At 38.8% G+C, this 20,269-nt stretch overlaps 1 protein-coding gene across 11 annotated transcripts in view; it reads right to left on the reverse strand.

The window, feature by feature from the left end:
- KMT2C (lysine methyltransferase 2C) overlaps positions 1-20,269 on the reverse strand; it is a 192,015-nt gene that overhangs the window by 31,806 nt on the left and 139,940 nt on the right. For 9 of the 11 annotated variants that reach the window (XM_085050232.1, XM_085050238.1, XM_085050243.1 and 6 more), the window contains 13 exons: positions 17,959-18,087; positions 16,626-16,745; positions 14,055-14,185; positions 13,597-13,786; positions 8,127-8,231; positions 7,727-7,774; positions 6,430-6,567; positions 6,214-6,246; positions 6,012-6,131; positions 3,775-3,913; positions 3,299-3,513; positions 3,109-3,182; positions 338-520 (listed from right to left, as the gene is read on the reverse strand). In XM_085050232.1, the coding sequence (XP_084906358.1) occupies positions 338-520; positions 3,109-3,182; positions 3,299-3,513; positions 3,775-3,913; positions 6,012-6,131; positions 6,214-6,246; positions 6,430-6,567; positions 7,727-7,774; positions 8,127-8,231; positions 13,597-13,786; positions 14,055-14,185; positions 16,626-16,745; positions 17,959-18,087 (1,625 nt within the window). The remainder of the gene's footprint in view (positions 1-337; positions 521-3,108; positions 3,183-3,298; positions 3,514-3,774; positions 3,914-6,011; positions 6,132-6,213; positions 6,247-6,429; positions 6,568-7,726; positions 7,775-8,126; positions 8,232-13,596; positions 13,787-14,054; positions 14,186-16,625; positions 16,746-17,958; positions 18,088-20,269) is intronic. The other 2 variants (XM_085050236.1, XM_085050239.1) reach the window with 2 other exon arrangements.

Consider the following 20,269-nt stretch of genomic DNA (forward strand, 5'->3'; position numbering starts at 1 on the left):
ACTGGTGTGGGCTTTGAGAGACACCCAGCCCCATGTGAGGCAGCAGTCTGCAGGACAAGGTTACTGCAATACAGGGCATGTAAAAACAAACTACTACACTAGCCAGCCATGCACAGAAGAAACAACCTATTGCTATAATACATAGATTTACGAGTCAACATTTGAAGAAAAGTTTTTTTACAAGCAGTTTATGTTCTGATAACATTTATTTTTTTCCCAAGCAGAACAGCTGACTTGATACTCTTCTACAAAAGAAGATTCAAACTGATTTTACTACAATAGATTCCGACTACTCAGTAAAAAGAAGGGGGAAAAAAAACCCCTAAATGCAACACACCTGTCTGAATTTCCATTCCTGCTCATGTTCTGATTCCCTCTGTTTTAATGGATCCTTAAAGAGGTCGGAGTCGATGCGTGAGCTGGGATCAATGCTATCCTGTTGCTGCTGCCTTTTCATGGAGTCGTTTGACATCTGTACTTTATTGATGCGCAGAGCAGCTCTATTATCTCTGGCTTTTTGCTGGAAAAAGAAAAAGATGCAGTTAGCCTTATCTTCTTCTACTAGGTGTGCACACTGCATCTTTTATTCCTACAAAATCTATCACCAAATAATTTGTACAGCCTGTTTTAATCACACACATCCTCATGGAAATGACATTATGCATTTCAAAAGGGAGCTCCAAATGGGAAATACTTTGCCTCTATAGAAATTCTGTATTTAACATATATGGAAGGAACTAAGAGGTTATTAGTAATTCGTAAATTAGTAAACCTATTAGCAAAGCTTTTCTATACAGGAGAGTGTCTGTTCCAGGCACTGTGCTGTGCCAAGAAACGGTTAATCCTACCAGTTTACCTTTCAAATCACATATTGGTGTGCTCTACAATCTGAAGACTGAGCACAGCAGATGATGTTTGGATCAATAAAGGCCACTAATGTGGAGAACTTCAATGACAAGAAAAATACAGTCTACTCCATTAAATGACCTCTAAAGATCTGAGTCTGTTAACAGTTAACAGTATAAACACAGGATATGGGCTTATGGATCAGGAAAACTGTATGGAGACACAGCAATTCCTCTTCAATGAGGCATTTTACAGCCATAGTGACACTTTAAAGCATCTAATGGAAGTTTCAAAGAGTCTGTTTTACCACCAATCTAGGATGTGATTCCTTTTCTGAACCAAACCCTCACATCCTCTTTTTCACAAATTCATTTGCAGCTGTCAAGCAGGGGTTGCCTAGAGGAAAATGCTTTAACACTTCCCCCCCAACAATGAAACAGTGACACGGATGAGAGAACCAATGTCACAGCAGTAGAAAAATCACTGTCCTTTTTCCCTGTAAGTGATGGGATTGTGCATACTAAGTAAAGTAAAAAGCCTACAGTAAAAATTTACTAACACTCCTCTCAATTTCATTCCAGCCTTTGTTCCTCCCCACAAAGTGCAAGTCCCTCAGGAGAGGCACCAGAGCAGCTTCTTGTGTGCACAACGCCAGGAACACCAGCAGGAGCTGCATGGCAGGAGCTGCATGGCAGGAGCTGCATGGCAGGAGCACAAGGACAGTTCTAAGAGGAATTAATCACATCTTGCTGGGCAAATGCTGCTGTGCACTCTCCTCCCATACATAAGGGAAATTTTGCTGCTGACTTTTGGATACCCATCATGAAGATAAGTCAGCATTTTTTAAGAACAATGGAAAATAAAGCAATCAGTAATAGATATAATCGTGAAGTGGTAAATGCCACCCATGTGAGTGGGTATTATCTTATAAATAACTACAAAGAAGTAATCACCAAGATTAACCACCATAGCATGGGCAAGATGACATAGTGGTCCAAAGACACTGAAATTGCAACACTGAATAAAATGTAGAATAATGATGATGATGTATCAGATATACAAAGACGAAAACAGAGAATTCTTCTTTCAAGTGGAAAGGGTTTCAGAAAGATCAAGAACTCCCCTACCCACAATGAGTTTGGGGTATGATTTATCCTCCAAAAAGTTGTCAAATATAAGGGGAATTTTAAATTTGGACAGCAGGAGATGATGTCAGTACTGCTAAATTTTGAGTCCTCAACATGCAGAGGAATCAAGTTTGATTACTGATGGGACTATATTAAAAAAGTGCAGGTAGGGCAAGGCTAAGAGATTGAAAACTGCAAAATCCACATTAATCTGCAAAGTGAGAGTGATCCTCCAATTGCTGCTGTGAAGAAACAAAGATGAGAACCAGAAGAGAATGGAGATGTGACTGGAAATTGAAGAAAAGTCCATTTGCTAACAATGGTTGGGAAGGTCTGAAAGAATCAATAATACAGGTTCTGAGATTTAGATGCACACAGGCCTCAACAGAGGCTTCAACGAAGCAAAAGGGTCACCCCCTTTGAATGGCAGAAGTTCTGCAGAATGGAATCAATGACCATGTAACTTCACACAGCTGCTACAAATACCTGTGTTCACTTGACTCTGATGTGAAGAAGCTGAATGACTTCTGAAAGAAAAATGGAGTCCCTTCATGCTCCCCACAAAATAGAAGGTTATCAGAATAGCTTCCATCACAAAGCAATACGAGAGAGTAAGCACAGAAGGGGAACAGTAAAGAAAAAACACAAGGAGGAGAAGTAAACGAGGGAAGCAGGGATGTGACACTGACACCTCTGGAATTGTTAGTTCAATAGCTGAAAGACTTCAGCAACTCTAATGGGGCAAAAAAGAATAGTCCAGTGAGAGGGGATGATGAAAGGGAGAGGCATCTCACAATCAGTTGTTATCCTTCTGAAGAAACAGGTGAGATCCTGTGCAGAAAGAGACAGAGCAAAGAAGACTTGAGGCATGAATCAAACACAGCTGAGAGGCAGTGGGAGCCAGAAATGTTCTCATCGCAGCTGATGTCATTAGATTGCACTGTACTAAAAGAATTTACCCCAAGACTGAAAGTATTCAGAGTTAGAAGCTAAATTACAAAAGTATTCTTGAAGTAAGGGAACTTTTACTAAACCCAGAACTTCAGTTATTAAAACCAAACCAAAACAACACAACCTTATAAATTAAATATATGTTTGCTGGAAGTATACAAATGCAGGTAGGAATTGTTCTTACCACATAGGGAGCCCTCTCCTGAGAGCTTGCTTTCCTCCACAGTTTAGCAATCTGCTTCACTCTTGTAGCCCAGTCTGCAACCAAAAAATGTGTCAATACACAAGGCTATGGTAAGTCTATTTTCGATACTTTCAAATGAAGATGCACTGATTGCTGCAAAATATTCAACATGATTCAGTAGATCCCTCACCTGGGAATTCCTCCTTCAGGTTAGGGAAGTTGATATTTGTATAGAGAACAGGTGCTACAGTTGCCATTTCACCTAAAGCTTCTTCTTTTTCCCACTTCAGGGTGCTTCTTTGAGCATTGGACATGGTATCACCCTCACCTTCCAGAGGTGGAGCAGCTGGTGCCCATGAGCTGTTTGGATCACCCACCATTGGATTGAATGCAGGATTCTTATCCCTGACAGACAAGAAAAACAATTTGTTTTATAGATTGTATAAAAACAACAAAACAAACCAACCCTCAATTAGCAAAGTACTTATTCTGTTTGCTATTTCAGTAGTGAACACGCTGCAAGAATACACAAGGTTTTGTGCTGGCTTTTAAGAGCTAACAGTATCACATTGCTACTAACAACACCACTCTCCAAGTGGTTTTGCTACTAACACTATTTTTTAATGCTAAATGCACTAAATATCTTTATTGCCCATCTGGACTTACCTGGTATCAGTGTATGGCTGCTGTGTAATGGGAGAGAAGGTGCCCAGCCCACCTCCAGCAGCCAGGGCTGTGTGAGGGAGATGAGGGTTGGGGCCAACCAGACCATTCATGAGGGGCACTCTTGGAAAAGCATTCTCTCCTGGAAAGAAGAAGTTTAAATCACTGTTTTAAAGGGTGACTGCTTTTAAGGTAGAGGTGGAACCTTTCATTGAGAAGACAATGTCTCCTCTAACGGAAAACAAATCGCTTTAAAATTTTACAGCACTGATCTTACATTTTTGGAAAAGATTTTGAATCAATATCAAACGCTTCCCTACCAGGTTAAAGGATTTTTCACTACTGTATCACATCCCTGCACAGATTTTGTTTTTCCTTGTCTGAAATACAATTTTTTTCAAAAATGTATTTCCAGAACTTTTACAGTAGGCCACACCACAGTACTGCACTTTATATTGAGGTAATATTCTTAAAAGCTAATGGTCTTCATATTTGTTACACCCAGATCCAAGCAGTGAGCCATGGAGAAGGTGATTTTCAGTCCTTGCAGGATTATCATTAGCCACCTGAATTAAACATCACTTCTGAGACTCCTGAGCATTGTACCAAAGTAAGCCTCATTATCTCCTAACTCACTAATTTGTAACCAATGGAACAGATAACTACTCAAATGAGCGTTAGCATTTTCTAATTAAATGTCCAGTCTAGCAGTACGAAGGCAGAAAATGTTATTTATTTGATTACAGCATTACAAATGTGGCACAGGCAGATTCATTCCAGCAGATGGTATTTGCAGATGTTACTACACAGAATTAACTCTGGCCTTTGGCTCCCATCACTTAAGTGAGATTGTAACTGTTGTCCCAATATTTCCTTAAAAGCACCGAAGTAGCTCAGGAATTAGATGCATCTGCAGGATGACACTGTATGATTCTCCCATTTTGGGAGACTGTTTCTGATCTAAAGGTTATATAAGCTATGCAGCAACTGCAGTTGTAAGTAACACAAAATCTAAGAGCATGTTCTTTATTACATCTGGTAAACAGAGAGTACATAGTACTCTGTAAAGACCTGGCAAACAAACAAGATGGAGAGTCAGGCCTCTGTGTGATCATGTCTTTATAAGAAGAGAGCAATAATTTTATTTGAAATTGCTGAAACTTGATGCAAGCTGCCCCATTACAGAAGCATTTATCTCACAGAAACTTGTGGATCATTCCACTGTAACAGAACCAAACTGTAAATCGAAAACTTTGTCATCATGGCAGCTCCCACAGGGAGGAGCTGAACAATCTTACAGAGCTCAAATGCTGCAGCTATCCCTGAGTACTCAAGTAACTGGGAAACAGGCAATGGTATCTATATTATCTTTTGCTTTAAATCAACTCATCCTTTACTTTAAATGCTTTCCTTTCTCAGAGTTTTTGACGTCTTTCATTTTTATGAAAACTGATCCAACTAGGAAACAAATCACTTTTCTTCTCATGATTAATTCACTGATGAAATCAATTTGCATAGTACTTCTTTTAGTACCAGTATAAGAGTTGGAACTCTCTACATGAGCTCAGGGAAAACCTACTAGAGGTGATGTCTGATGAGAAAAGGAGCACATTTAATTACACTCATACATACTGCTTAAAAAAATAGCTTTACTGGTAACAATAATAAATAAAATCAATCACTTCCAGGAATGAATCCCTTGCCTTCAATATATGAGCAAGAATATTCTGTATCAACTCATGGTAATTTTAGTAGTAATGAAGAAAAATAAATTATAATTTCCAAGATAAATTTCAAAATTATTTAGCGTCTTCTCTATCAGGACTAGCTAATATGTTAAACTGCATTCTTACAGAAATTAAGACTCAGTACATCAGTGTTATACAGACTCTTGCCTTTCCCTTGAGGAGGTACTCAAAAGTAATTAAAGAGTAGAATCAGAAGAGAACACATGCTTTATCACAGACTAATTTCCAAACCATCAAAGTGTCAACTAAAATAAAAGCATCGGTATGTCAGAAAAACCTCAAATAACTGTCCTTTTCTATTAGCAATATTTACATGGATGTTAATCACACACTCCTTTCAGAACAGCTTCAGAGTAGTATTTCACAAATTAACAACGGCAGACTCCACAATTTTGCACAGCATAAGGCATGTCCTACTTCCACATCAGCATTTACGACATGCAGAACTCTCCTGGTCAGGCTGCTGCTCACAAAAGCACCAGAGGAACATACCTTGGCTGTGCAAAGACATGAGCTGTGGTGGAGGAGGAGGCTGTGGTAGAGGAGCTGGCTGTGTGGCTGCTGGACTCAACACAGCTGTGAACAAATCTTCAACATCCTTTCCTCCCAGCTCTGAAAAAAACACTCTGCGTGAGTTGCTGGCATTGCATGTGAACTCTGTTCCATTAAAGACTAGGAGGATCAGAACACGTACCTGGGATTTTGTACAGTTTGTCAAGAATAGCACCTGGACAAAGTAAAGGCAACACAGGGTAAGTAATCATCAGAGGAAGCAACAAAAGTAATTGAGCAACCAAGTCCAAATAGGTAGGTAATAATACAGAGATCAGTCATTTGGGGGGAAGAAAAAAGAAAAGATGATTCCTACTTAAGTTCTCTAGAAGACCAAGATTAAGGACAAGAAAATTACCATCTGTGACCATTTTGTCCAGCTCTGGACTGAGGATTCCATCCAATGGCTCTTCAGTCACTGGCCGTGAGCTGTGGTTGACATTGGGCTGAGGCAGAGAAGAAGGGTCATCAGAGATGGGGCCAATATCCAATCCAGCTGAAGGAAGAAAGAATATTAACTTAGACATGAATAATAAAATTCATTAGTATTGAATAAAGAGCATAAACCCTGTTTTTCTCCCCTAGAATTGAGCTGTCAACTAAACCAGGACCTTCTATTATTTGAAAGGTGAGGCAAAACAAAACATTGGTTAGAAAATGTAAAAAAACCTGCCCACTGTTTATCTCCAGTTGATTGTATTGTTTGAGCAATGTTAATTGAATATGATGCAACTCCAAGAATGTGAAATAAGACTACTGAGTTTAGGTTCAGCATGGTTTTGAATGTATAGGTTTCAGTATGTAGTTCCACTTTAACTATTTTTCACATTTTCAAAAGAACCACACCAGTAGTAAACATGGTTCACCCTCATGTACCTTATGGTTCACTCCAAGTGTTCTTCCTTCAAATATTACATAAAATATCTACTAAAATGCTGTTGAAGTGTAGCCAATATAAAACAAGTTATAGAAGTTTCTATTAAAAAACAAATCATGACTACTACGGTTTACATGAAAGTGATTTGTTGGTACTAAGAAAACGTAACTTACTACATAAATTTCCTAACATACCTTACAAGTGAATACATCTCTCAAATGAGAGAAATCTGGGAAAGAAGGAACTATATTCTCCAGTATTTAAAATATATTTCAGCAATAGATACCAAATAACCCTGAATTTAAAATAATGAAACATGCCCTTCTACTTGTTGTCAACCTGTCTTTTATATTAAGTGATGAACCATTATCCAGTGAAAACTAAAATATTGATGCTGACTGCTTTAATCATGCTTTAATATACTCACATTGATAAAAATGCTTTTCATTTACAAAATATACCACCATGATAAAAACTACACACTACTACAGGAAGTAATATTCACAGTGGCAGCAAGAAAATGCATGGGTTTGTATCATGAAACACAAAAAACTAAGGAAAGTTTTCAAAAGCTGTAAGCAAAATGTGATGCAGGACTCTTAAAGGCAGAGTGCAGAGTTTAGAAGTGTTAGACTCAAACACCACAGAGTGGAAAATGAAACATGAATTAGAGACACAGTAAAGGAGAAGAGTTTCTACACATGCAGTTCTTTCAGCTAAAACCACTAGGGAAGAGGGCTACTGCTAACCATGGATCATCCATTGTTTAGAGTCTTACCAAATGGGGAGGGTGAGTTCTCAACCTGGAAAGTGCATAAATCAAGACCTACAGGACCCAAACCAGATAAAATGGATGATTACAACACAAAACCAAAAAAAAAGTAAAGAAAAAGCTGCATGCTGAAAAAAGCTACGCAGGTATGAGAGACAACGGCAGCTACATTTCATCCTCTCTTAAGCAGCAAAGCAAAGAGCCAAGTAAAAACAAAATGCTGAAAAAGGTTGGGTGTTTTTTTGTAGAATAAACCAAAATCATTCCAAACCAAGGTATTAAGATATAAAAATTGTATCTGAAATGACCTAGAGCATAACCTATAGATACAGTACAACAAATACATCTGTGACAAAGAGGAGAAAAAAGAGAACAAATAGCGGAGAGACCTCACAGACAAACATACCTGAATGATCTCCAGACTTTACCAAATCATCAGAAAGTATTCCAAGAATATCGTCATCAGTATTTAAGACCTCAGAAAGATCAGCCAAAGGATCGTCGGTGCTGCCTGTAGAAGATGCAATAAACAAAATCAACATTTCTACATCACTCTGGTGATGTTCTTGAGCTGCAAACCCAAACACAGATGTACCTAAGGCTCTAATGCCTTCCACACTGTGTTGAACTGCAGGTGTCCCTGGGGTCAGAGACTGTGCCCATCAGCATCCCTTCCCAGCCAGGACTGAGCCATCTGCATGTGCTTATGTTGTTTAGTATTTTTACAAGTGGTACTGTAATCATATCATGTGCAACAAAGACTGGAAGATTTCAGGGAAAAAAAAAATCCCAAGATCTACTCTGAGCTTGCAACCTCTTAGATGCAAAGGCCTGTGAGTGTGAAAGTCAGCAGATTGATTTTATACAGCATACAGCTCACAGAAAAATCAACAAACAGTTATTTATTTTTTTTTCAAAAGGTAAATCCGTTAATTCTTTTACCACCACTCTCTTCTTGATACAGGAGCAACTAGTTACTACACCCTGAAAGGAGGTGAAATCTAAGATTAAGAAGCAAGAGTAAAGAAACAGAAATTGAAGATGCTGCTACTTATAGGATCAGAAGAAAACCTGGAGGAGTGAGAATGGCCAGAGGTAGAAGAGTTTGTTTGCTATCTAGAGAAAACTGCCCTGGTCTAGCCAGTTAAAATTCTAATAAAAATTCTTTAGTATTAAATTCTGGATACTATTATCTTCTTGACCTCCAATGCATTAGAGAGACATTACTCCAAATGGCCCATATGGTTTTATTAACTAGCTGTTTTGGACTATTGCAGATATGCAACATTTGCAAAAAACATTTGACAAACAAATAAAAGTTGAGAAAAACATTTTTCAATAAAACTGCGGACTATCGTGCCTACATGAGCAATCACTGCCAGACCAATGAAACATTATGAGATGGCCAATATACATATAATTAAACAGAAAAAAGGGATTAATATAAATTATAAAATGTACAATGTGGGAAACAGATACATGGCCAGGTTGAAAAAAAAGTCCAGAAAGTCAAAGAACACACACATTTCACAAATGTACAGATGTATTTCCCGTGGTTACAACCCAACTGCCCCAGGAAAGTACACAGCTTAATTCAGAGCCTGGTGCCAAGGATTTACTTCTATCATGAGGTTACTTTCCAAGCTGCTAAGTTTAACAATGAATTGAAAGTTCCTTCTGCTGTTTTTCAGAAACAACTCTTTTCCTTTCTTCCATTACAGAGTCAAAAAGAAAATTGTTTTTCTTCGTTTTACTATTTTTGTTCTTCACTTTCACCCTTTTTAAAGCAGACAAGATGATACCATCCTAACTAAATCAGACTTTCTATCTGCCACTCAACGAGGTGGATTAATATGCCATTGCAGAATAATCTATTTAAATGTATGTACAAAATAAGGCTCCTATTGATTCCACCAAAACTATCTAGAAGTGCCTCAAAACCGTAACACTTTGCAGGCACAGTTATTTTGTGTAGCTGATAAAGAGTACTGTTAAACGTAAGGCTTCAAAAAAAACTAGTTGTTGGGGTTTGGTGGGTTGTTTCTTGGGTTTTTTGAAAGTTTGCTTGGGGTTTTTTTAGATACTCATTTTCCTTAGGGCAATTTGGTCTAATTATGCAAGTAACTAACTAACACCAGGCAGCACCAGGTGATGTAAAGACTTCAGCTGGTTGAAGGATTGATTTTAGCCCTTCTTAAGTTTCCTCAATTCCTACTTGAAGGCAGGTAAGTATCAGGGAGAAAACAGCCCATGTAAAGGAGGCATTGGGACTGTATAAGCAGCCTTTAATTTTTCTCAAGTATTTTATGTTGTGGTGCTTTTCACCCTAGTCCTTTTGCTTGGGAACAGTCCCTAAAAATTGAACTTCTAATCTGAACATAAATATATTGTATAAGTAGCTGGGAAGAGCTCAGGTGAAAAGATAAAGAGTTTACCACCCATAGCTACAAATTGGCCATGAATAAATTCAGCCTTCAGATTAGAGGGTCTCTAACTCTGAAGGCAATCAGAGTTCATAGTGGCCTTGAGATGAGGTATATTGGAAAAAAACATCCTGCTTTCAAAATGGAGCTTATTTAATCTATAAAAAGGCTGAGTGTTGGTGATAACAGAGGGACAGAGTCTCTGATCTGTAAAACTCACAGAAGACATCTAAACTAAAGCATATTTTTACTTTTCTTTCTTCTATTTTTTCCTTGTTTTAATGCCATGTGTGTTAAATATTATCTTGGAAACAACGAAATCACTTGAGTCAGATGCTTCAGATCAGAATCAATAGCTGGTTGACATCTGCTGCCAAACAAATAGCTCAATACTGCTCATTAATTTGACTCTTTTCAGAATGGAGATGAAAGACAAGACAAAGCAAAAAGCAAAATAATTTGCTTGTAATGCTGGATCTCTAAGAGAGTACAGTTCTAATGCTATCTTGTGATCCTGATCCCTCAAATGCAGTTACTGTTATTTATTTATGAAGTTCTAAAATCATAAAAATGCCTCTCCCCAGGCTGCAGCCATCCCAAGATGTTTAATCACACAGTAACATTTCTGGTTATAAAATGTCCCAGCAGCACCTGAATCAGTTGCAGAGACTCAGACAACTCTTCTCCTTTTGTCTAGGAACAATTTTTTTAGCACTCTCTGGAGACCCCACTTGAACAGATGACTTTTTCAGCATTTCCAGAAAAAAACCCACTGAATTTCAGCTATTTTAAACTAAAGGAAAGGTCACACTGACAAAGCCATCACAGAACACACCTCATCAAGTGGCCTCTTTTTCATCAGGGACACCCAGGTCAGGAAGCTCAAGAGAGATGCACAGAGTTCTCAGAATGCAACAGATCCAAATCAACACCTTCAACTTCATGAACTCATGAACAAATAGGAAGGGAGACCCTGGAGATCTGGTGCTGTCCCTGTGAGCAAACCTTTGCACTCTGCTCCAGCATTTGGGAGTGATTTTAAGGGTTGGTGCCGTGCAGAACAGATGGCACAGAGTGCCATAAGTATTTTAAGAACACAGGAAAGGTGAGTCTTGTAACTGAAAATAAAACCTGCAATCTCTTTGATGGACCAAATCAGGGCTGGGAGCCTAAAGCTAACTTCAGTCAGAGTCTCTAGAAAATAACAGTAAAGAAAGGACTTCCAAACCCCTCTTCTGCCCAAATCTGCCAATCCCTATCACTTCTGCAATCCAGGCAGTGAAAAGTTTAGCTACCCTTAACCAAGGTATGAGAACAGATAAATCACAGAACATGTCCCTGAAATGCACTGGCAGTTCAGGAGCAGCCTGAACACTTTGCTGCCCTCCCCAGCTGTCCTGGGTGGAAAGCTGGAAAGCTTTCCTGCTGGAAAGCAGGGGAGACAGAGTCACTTCTTTCGATGATTCAGAGTTCTCTGGAAGATGAACAAACATATCTAAGCCTTAATCCTGGGATTACACAAGTGGAGTTTCCAAGGGAAGAACATTTCCCTTGTGGAAAAGACCTGTGCAATTAAGGAAAGACTCCCATGGGAGTCAGAAATCCTTGTGGGAAATGGCACTTGCAGGAAAACAGCACAGTTGGTGACAACACAGTCCTGAAGCCCCCCAGAGCAGGGAACAAAGAGCTCATGCTGTTCCTGCTCCACAGCCAGGTCTGTATGGAAACGATGAAACATCCCAGGTGCCCTGGGATACTGTTCTCACCTCCAGCTCCTCTGCAAATCCAGCCAGAAGGGAGCTCAGCAATTAGCCAGTTAACCAGAGTCTCTCACACATGGGGATGCTATTGTGGAAACAATTGTGCCCCAAAAAGTCCCAGGCAAAGAGTTAAGAACTGCACTGGAACTGATCAATACTGGCAGAAGACTTCACCCACTGGTGCTCCAGCTACAACAAACAGCTCCATCTGGACACAATTTTGGCTGGAAATCAGAACAGTTGGAAGACAATAGTTGAGAACATTCCTCTGGCCAGAAAGCACTGTCCTTTGAGTCTCTTACACGTCAAATGGGAAAGACAGTAGGTTATCCACTAAAGCCACTGCTAGTGATTTATTTATTAATAGCCACCACTTTATTATTTATTTCGGAATAAAAAGAAGAGGAAATTGCAAAGCTTTACAACTCCACTTTTTTTAGGAAGAAATTTCAAACTTTGGAAAAATAGAACATTAAATTAACATCAACTTCATGAATTTTTAAAATCCTGTACTACAGTAACACATGAACACACTAGTGACTTCAATCTTAGAGTTGGACAGGCCAGCAAAGACCTCTGAAGTTGTATTTCTCTGGCTTCAGAAGAAAGCTGGAGTGGAAAAAACTCATAGTGAACCTATCCTCTTGTAGTGCCAGAACTAAAGAAATACAGACCACGAAACATTCCATGTCCAGCAGCTTCCCCCCTTGGGGAAGTTAACTTTTTGCATTCTCTATTACTCACAACTTCAACTGTGTAAGAGTCAATGGCTAATTATCATGTAGCCTTTCATTCTTCCTTTAGCAGATTTTCACTGAATAACAAACACAAATAAGTGACCATTCTTCAAATGACTCTCTGGACAGGAGAAACTGTGTCAATGTGTGCAAACAGTTTTAGATGGAAAAATTTTGGGCATGAGCTGAAACACAAGCTATAAATTAACTAATATAGACAAGAAATAGCAGCAGTTTTCAAAAATAAAGATACCTGTAGCCAACAGCATACACTACAAGATGGAGAAAAAGTGATTTGAAGGAGACAGTAAGGTTTTAATTGTTCTTTTGTGCAAGGCTTCTCTTTCAGCAGCACTTTACAACCCTCAGGCTACTTGCAAAACTCTCAGCAGAACCTTCAGTAAGGTTCTGCAACAGCAGAAGCCAAAGATTGCCCAGGGGCTACGAACTGTACCTGGAAAGGGCATTCATGTTCAGAGAGGACATGGTGAAACAAAAATTCCAAGGAGACTAGCAACCTAAAATAATCTACAACAGTAAAAAAAAAAAAGGGAAGTTGGATGATATTCATCCAACTAGTATTCACTAGACTATCAAAAATATCTTTTAATGAGAGTATCTATGTCTTCTTCTATAATGGATCTGTATGCTTCTTCTCACAGAGAACTAATTTTCATGGATTTTATAGCCATGGATGTTATAGCCAAGATGTTGCAGATTTGCCTTAAGTGCCAACTGATGTGTCATCCACTGCTCTCTCTGAAACAGCTGGAGCCCTTGAGCTGAATATCCTAAATATCAGTGTAACTTAACCTCCCAAGGACAGCTCACATACAGAATGCTGAAAAATACATCAGATAAACAGTGGGAGAAAGGTGGAAAAAGAGAGTGTAAAAGCCCCAGTTACCACAGTAAAATCAAACTACTGAACCATCACTAACTTTAGATTTGTATACCTTGAGGTCCCAGTTTTGCCTGAGCTGGAGTGGAGGTGGAACTAAGAAGGGGGTCAGATGAAGGATCCAGGAAATTGGAGGCCAAGTTTGTTTTACATGAAAGTGGAAGTGACTCTTCAGGTAAATTATCCAGGCTCATCTTGCTCTGTTGTCTACTGGTATCCAGCAGGTCTTTCCCAAAGAAAGCTTCCTGCAAAGGACACAAAATGATTCAATGTAGGAAGAACACTGTATTGATTGAAATATCTAGGTAAATGACAAAGTTAAAATTAAAGGCCAATGATTACTAGAAAGATAAAAAGACTCTCAGCCTCACAAGCCCTCCAGTATGGCACTATCTCTTCCAGGCTAAGAGAAGTGGCTCCAGTGGCTACAACTTACCTGAGGAAGCTACATTACCAATGTTTTATGATTAAATTCACACCTTAGATTATATAGAAAAACTTTACTCTTCCTACCTGCAAGTAGGCAGGAAAGGTTTCTTCGAGTTTATTTTTCTTTTTTCTGTAACGCTTTTTTATTTTCTCAGTATTTTCAGAAGCTGGGGTAGACTCCTCAACTGGAGTGTCTGGCAGCTGCTCTGTCCAACCTAGAAAGGAACATTCAGGCACAAATAAATAAAACACTCACTATTTTGCTCTGAAGGTACAGTGGCAGTACATCTGGCTACCTCTGGGTGAATGGGCTACTGCACATCACTCTGGATGCATTCCAAAGGTGGCTTTTATCCAGCTGTGAACTCCCACCTGCCCACCCTGCCTCTGGCAGCAGGAAATGCCAGATGTGACACCACTCACATCCCTGCCTGGTACCTCCTAGGTGCAGACAGACCTTCAACTTCTGTATCCTCGAGCAACCTAAGAATTCAGTAATTTGAGAGAAATTATGGGTGCCATCCAAGCAGGTATTTGAAAAGACAGCTCCACTGAAGAAGTATCTCCAGTGTCATCAATGCTAAGTTACACACTAACCACCTTTCATCTCACACACCATTTTCTCCTCAAAAGTAGAAAACTTACTTTTTATTTTTTTTTATATCTGAGAAAGAACTATCATATAAATAATGAACACCCTAGAAAAAGAAATCTATAAAGAATCCCTTCAAGAAAAATTACACATTTATTCAGCTGTCATATTTCAAAGTGGCACTGCTTTTTCTAATAAACACAAAAGCCCACAGTGCTCATCAATCATTCAGTATTTTATTACAACAGAGCAAGAAAAACACTGCAGGTAATGCAGAACTTTTCGAGTCTTGCTACTTCTGTCTTGGCAAAGCAAATTACATGAAGTTAAAGACTCTGGCAAGTTCTTTAAGAAACAATATTATCACGATAATAAAATCAGCTGCTTTGTACTGTAGTGATCTCCTGCAGCATATCCAGAGCACCATGAGTGGAATGAGGTTCACCAACACTGTGACCTCTGCACTGTCTGAGAGGGAGATTTTACAGAGAAAAGGAGTGGACGTGACAAGGGTGCAAAAAATCCTGGTAAAGCCGATGAGTACTGGTCACTGAGAAGCAGGCTCTCAGCAAGCTATGATGATTTAAAACATACAGTGATTTTCAAATTTATCTTTTTCTCTACTAGCAATTGTGCCTGAGCAGACAAAAAGCAGCTCCAACTTTCAACAAATGAAAAATTTAACACAAAGTTTTCAGCTCTACCTGAAATAAGGCAGTATGCTACACCGAAATAACATTTACAAAGGAGAAACACAGCTGTAACACTAATATTAAAGAGAACACCAACACTATACCTAAACTAGGAACGTATATAGAATATCTGGTTGCAATGATAAAAGAAGCATTTCTTGGCTTCATAAAGTAGTTCTACAAATGTAAACAAGGACAGCATTTTAATGTTAGATTTTAATAATACTGCCTGGGTGCTGTGGCAACAATCGAGTCTCCACCATGTTGTACAAATACAAGGCAAGAGACTGATCTGGCTCTACTAAGGCCAAAAACACAACAGCTAAACAGAAACCAGAGATTCTAGGAGAGATCACAGGCCAGAGTCTTTAACTGGGGTGGTATCAGCCCTCCTTTAGAAGCAGCTGCCTCTTTCTACTGACTTTGCAAGGGAACAGGCTCTGAACTAAACATATTCCACGTCTCTCCTGAACGATACCTCAACATACTCTAGATTAGTGTGAACAACTCCAGATGGATGGAATAATTTAGTCTAATCACACACAGCAAGAAAGAGAAAGAGGCCCATGAATAAAATGTGACTTCTTGTTAGGTGCCCAATCTACCGAGAACTGCAGTGTCAGAGGCATGAAAATGGCTCTGCCATGGGAAAAAGCACCCAGCAAAGTCAAGGATTCTTTAGCCTTTAAGATTTCTTCTTAATCCTTTAGTGCTAGGATTCTTTAGCACTGATGGGGAAATACGACATACATCTAGAAAGTATTTCTGTATTACAAATTAATATGAATGATTTTTTTAAAATAATCTTTCATAACATTAAACACGAGGGTAGCTTATGAACCTCTCAGATATCCGGTTTAAAATAAAAAAAGGAATTTTTCTTCATGCAACAATAACATATCATCTACTGTCTTATAAAGGATTTTCCAGAGCATAAACAGATATATAAAAATTGATTAGACACACTCATGGAATATGGAACACTGGCGAGTAATAAAACTGTTGGTCCAGAAGACACCCCTGGGCTGGGGCTACATCAGGAAGGTGTATCAGAAAGAGGATTGCTCTAAATCTAACATATTAATAATGATGATGATGATGGCAATAACAATAACAATAACTAATAATAATAATAATAATAATAACAGTAATTCTCATTATTTATCTCCTACAATAGCCTGCAATTCATTGTTTTAGTTTATTTGTAAATCATGGGCTCTGTTGAAACTATAGCTGCACAGGAATGAGTATTTTCAGCTGAATTAATAAAGCCATTTATTATAAACATGACAAACATGTATGCTGATGAGTTGTATGGTTTGTATTGAATTAAGCATAAACAAACATTTAAAACCCAACTCCTGCACTTACCTTCATCTCTGCCAGGCAACTGTTCAGAAACAGATCCAGAAGAATCTTTCCTGGAGAGAGATCTTTTAGTCTTCCCCTGCCCTGTACGACTTCTCTGGCGTACCATAAATCCACCAATACCTTAACAAGGAAGCAAAAATTCAATGTATTGAATAAAAACTGTGTTTCACAGTACGAATGAGAGCCGAGATTACTCTGCAGATGAAGAAGACTGCTGCATCTAGATGCCTTAGAACGAATCTGAGATACTTAAGGAGATTTCATTCAGGGTTTTATGAAACACTTCTGCATTTTTATGTCTCAGTGGATATACATGTAATCAAAAAGGACTGGAATTTCAGGACTGTAAAAAATCCACCAGCAGTTCAAATCACCAAACCGGGCAACTTTCAGATGCTAGTTTTCCCCTCCCCTGGGGCAAACTGATGAGTTTCTGGAATTAGCTGTCAATCTACCAAATGAAACTTATTAAAGAACCTCAGAGGACCATGAAAAACCCTCTGCAAACAGCTCTAGAGAGCCAACCATTCCAAATGACAGTCCTAGAGCAGGACATAACACAATAAAAAGATAATTAATCAACACCATAGTGCCTGAAACTCCAAAATCCTTTACTAGCCACTGACTGCACAGCTCCTGGTCCTTTGCAGTTGGTGCTACGTATTTAAATGTGTCAGATACAAGTTTCATTTTCCAGGGAAACTGCTGGCTGCACAAAACTAATTGATGACTAATAGATGTATTTTACCTGGATACAGCTCAAGTGTTTGTGCACCCAGGACACACAGTTAATTAATTCAGTCAGGATAATTAAGAGTCAACTGTACTAAGAAATTAAAATAAATGAATTCATCCAGTAACTGAATTCATTAAAATTCACCTGTCAGAAGTAATCTGCAAATACCTGGTAAATAACTCTTTTAAAATATTTCAGAAAAAAAGTAAAATAACTGCAAGAAGTTCTCTGAAGTTCAGATATTGCCAGATACACACATACACATACAAAAACTGTCCTTCACCAAGTATTGAAATACAGCACGATTTCCTATCAAGTTAAGAATCAATACAAGGTATTGATCTGAACTACTACCAAGAACTGACAGCACACTAACAAGTGTACTGCTGACCAGCAACCTTTGGAAACATTTTGGTAAGAGGAAGAAAAACCTTTAAACAGAATAGGGAAAGAAATCTACAGTCAACAATAAGCAGAAGAATACTCCAGAATTCCATACTGTTTTCTAATTTTTTTTTTTTAAATTTTTTTTTCTTTGTAGTTATACAGAAAAAAATGAACAATGGACACACAATGATGTAAGTTACTTTATCCTACCAGGTCTGTATGGTTTTCGCTTCCTTTTTTTAATCCCATCAGCTCCTTCAGCCACTTTGGTATCATCATCCACAGCTTCCCGTTCTGGGCTGGAATCTGATTTTCCATCACAATCCATAAGGTCACCTTCTGCAGAAAAGACGCAATGGCAATGTTAACTGGAAAAATGAAAAGAAGGGGCTTTTCCCCCCAAATTTCTACATCTGACTGTTTTCTGAGAAACTGGTTGAGAATGACAGATTTTTCAAAAGAGTGTTAGATAATCATAATCCCTGGACACTTTTAGGAAACCCATCCTATTTGTACACACACTTCCTATGAGATGATGCTTTCAAGACATTTTTTGGTACCTCCTTTGGAAGCCTGTGCTACGTGTCTGAGCAATCTCTAGCCATACCATCAAGGATATGGGTCCAATTTACCAAGATAAACTTCCTTTTCTTCACTGTGCTTAGTTTTGTTTGATAAGGCTTTCCGTTTATTGAGAAGACAATGAAAAACTGCAGCCTGCACTTGGAAGGTAAAGTGTAATGACTTTCAGTTTAGTGGGTTCATGACTTCAAGCCATGTGACTGACTGAAAGCAGACTGATCTGTGAAGAGGAATTTGACCTATAATAATAGAAAATTCAGCCCGAAGGAATTACTCAGCCCTGAAGATGAAGACTATAATTCAAAGAGTTTATATTCTGTGGGAAAGTGGGATAGAAACAGATGTAAAGTATGATGACATTAAAAAGCCTTTGGTGTTGAAGAGAGAGGGAACTAATTCTTCCTGATATCCCCAGAAAGACCTTAAATCTTCATTTTATCATAAAGCGTCTGAAATGCTAAATATACTCTCACCCCTGAGAAGATATTGGAATTCTCATGCTCTGCTTGGATTTAGGTGTATAATTCTACATTGTCTAAATCCCCATGCAGTTGAGAGAGGGAGAAGTATTGCTGTAACAGAGCTGGACTCTTTCACATCCCTTTTGCTGTGGTAGAACTGCAACCCTTGCTTTTCCATAGGCTGAGTCATGGCCCAGACTTTCCCACTGATAAAGACCTTACTGAGTTCTACCAACAAACCCAGTGGTTTGCCAAAGGCCACCAAGCTGAAGCTCCCAAAACAAGCTCAACTTTCAAATGGACTCTAAAATGTAAAACACCCAATGAAATGCTGAACCTGATGAAAGCCTACAGATGAGATGGTAACAAAATTCCACAAGCTCAGTTTTCTCAGATACAGCCCCCTTCTTCCACCTGGAACATCAAGAGTCAAAATAAGGGTTTTTCCTTTTCCCCTGGAATTACTGCACTGTGTTACTCCAATCCAAGCCATGGCACAGCTTTGTTCATCCCAATGCTCATGTAAAAATTCCAGGCATTCAGAGACAGACACTGATACCCTGTACAAAATAGCCCTGGCACACCCAGAGCTCCAAGGAAATGCAGCCACCTCCGTTGTACTTGCTGTGTTGTTATCATCACACACATGAATGTGCTCTAACTTTCAAAAAGGCAATAAAAGGTGATCAGAACTCAAAGTCTGTGCAAGCTCTGGCCTCTCCCTTTCATACACTGCTATCACATCTATGTATCTTGTTATCTACTTGAAAAGGACTACCACTTTTAGAAGCCAACAAGCAGATAATTAAGTCAGACAAAGTATTACAGAAAACAGGCACATGTTTTTAAAAGTAAATATGATTAACCACTGAAAAAGAACATGGGAAGCGACCAGTTGCCTCCAAATTCAGAACCATTTTCTGCTTTCAACAACCTAGCTGATGGAGAATATGAAAGCAAGAGATGAAATTTCAGAGTCCATGTAATGCTAGGATAATGTACCAAATCCTGTGAATACTGAAAGAAAGGAAAGAAAAACAAGTAAACTATTTGAAAGAATATAAAGAAGGGGAGCTATTATTAAAAAAAAGTTCTAGTCAAAAACAGAAGATAAGAATGTGCTCATCAAACAATAGGAACAATACCTTCTATCAACAAGTTAACACTGAAACTTCACTGATGGCTGAACTACCCAGTTATCTCAAGTACACCCAGTAGCTAAAATAAGCTTGTTATGACATTAAATCTGATTAACAAGTCAATGTTGCATTAACAGAACTGTGGGGAGGTGAGGAACCTGTGTGCTTCTGTTTCTCTCCTAACCTACACAATGACTGTCAATGCAGTGACTTTGTCACCTGCCCTTGGAAGGACCTTTCCCCAGGCCAGGGATTAACACCTATTGTGCCATCACCCTTCTCAGGATGCACAGCCAGACCATGGCAAGGAGAATGGTGCTGCACCTCACAAGTGTGTGT

The sequence above is a fragment of the Lichenostomus cassidix genome, chromosome 2 (genome assembly GCF_008360975.1).
Source record: "Lichenostomus cassidix isolate B80296 chromosome 2, HeHo_3.0, whole genome shotgun sequence".
Taxonomy (NCBI): Eukaryota; Metazoa; Chordata; class Aves; order Passeriformes; family Meliphagidae; genus Lichenostomus; species Lichenostomus cassidix.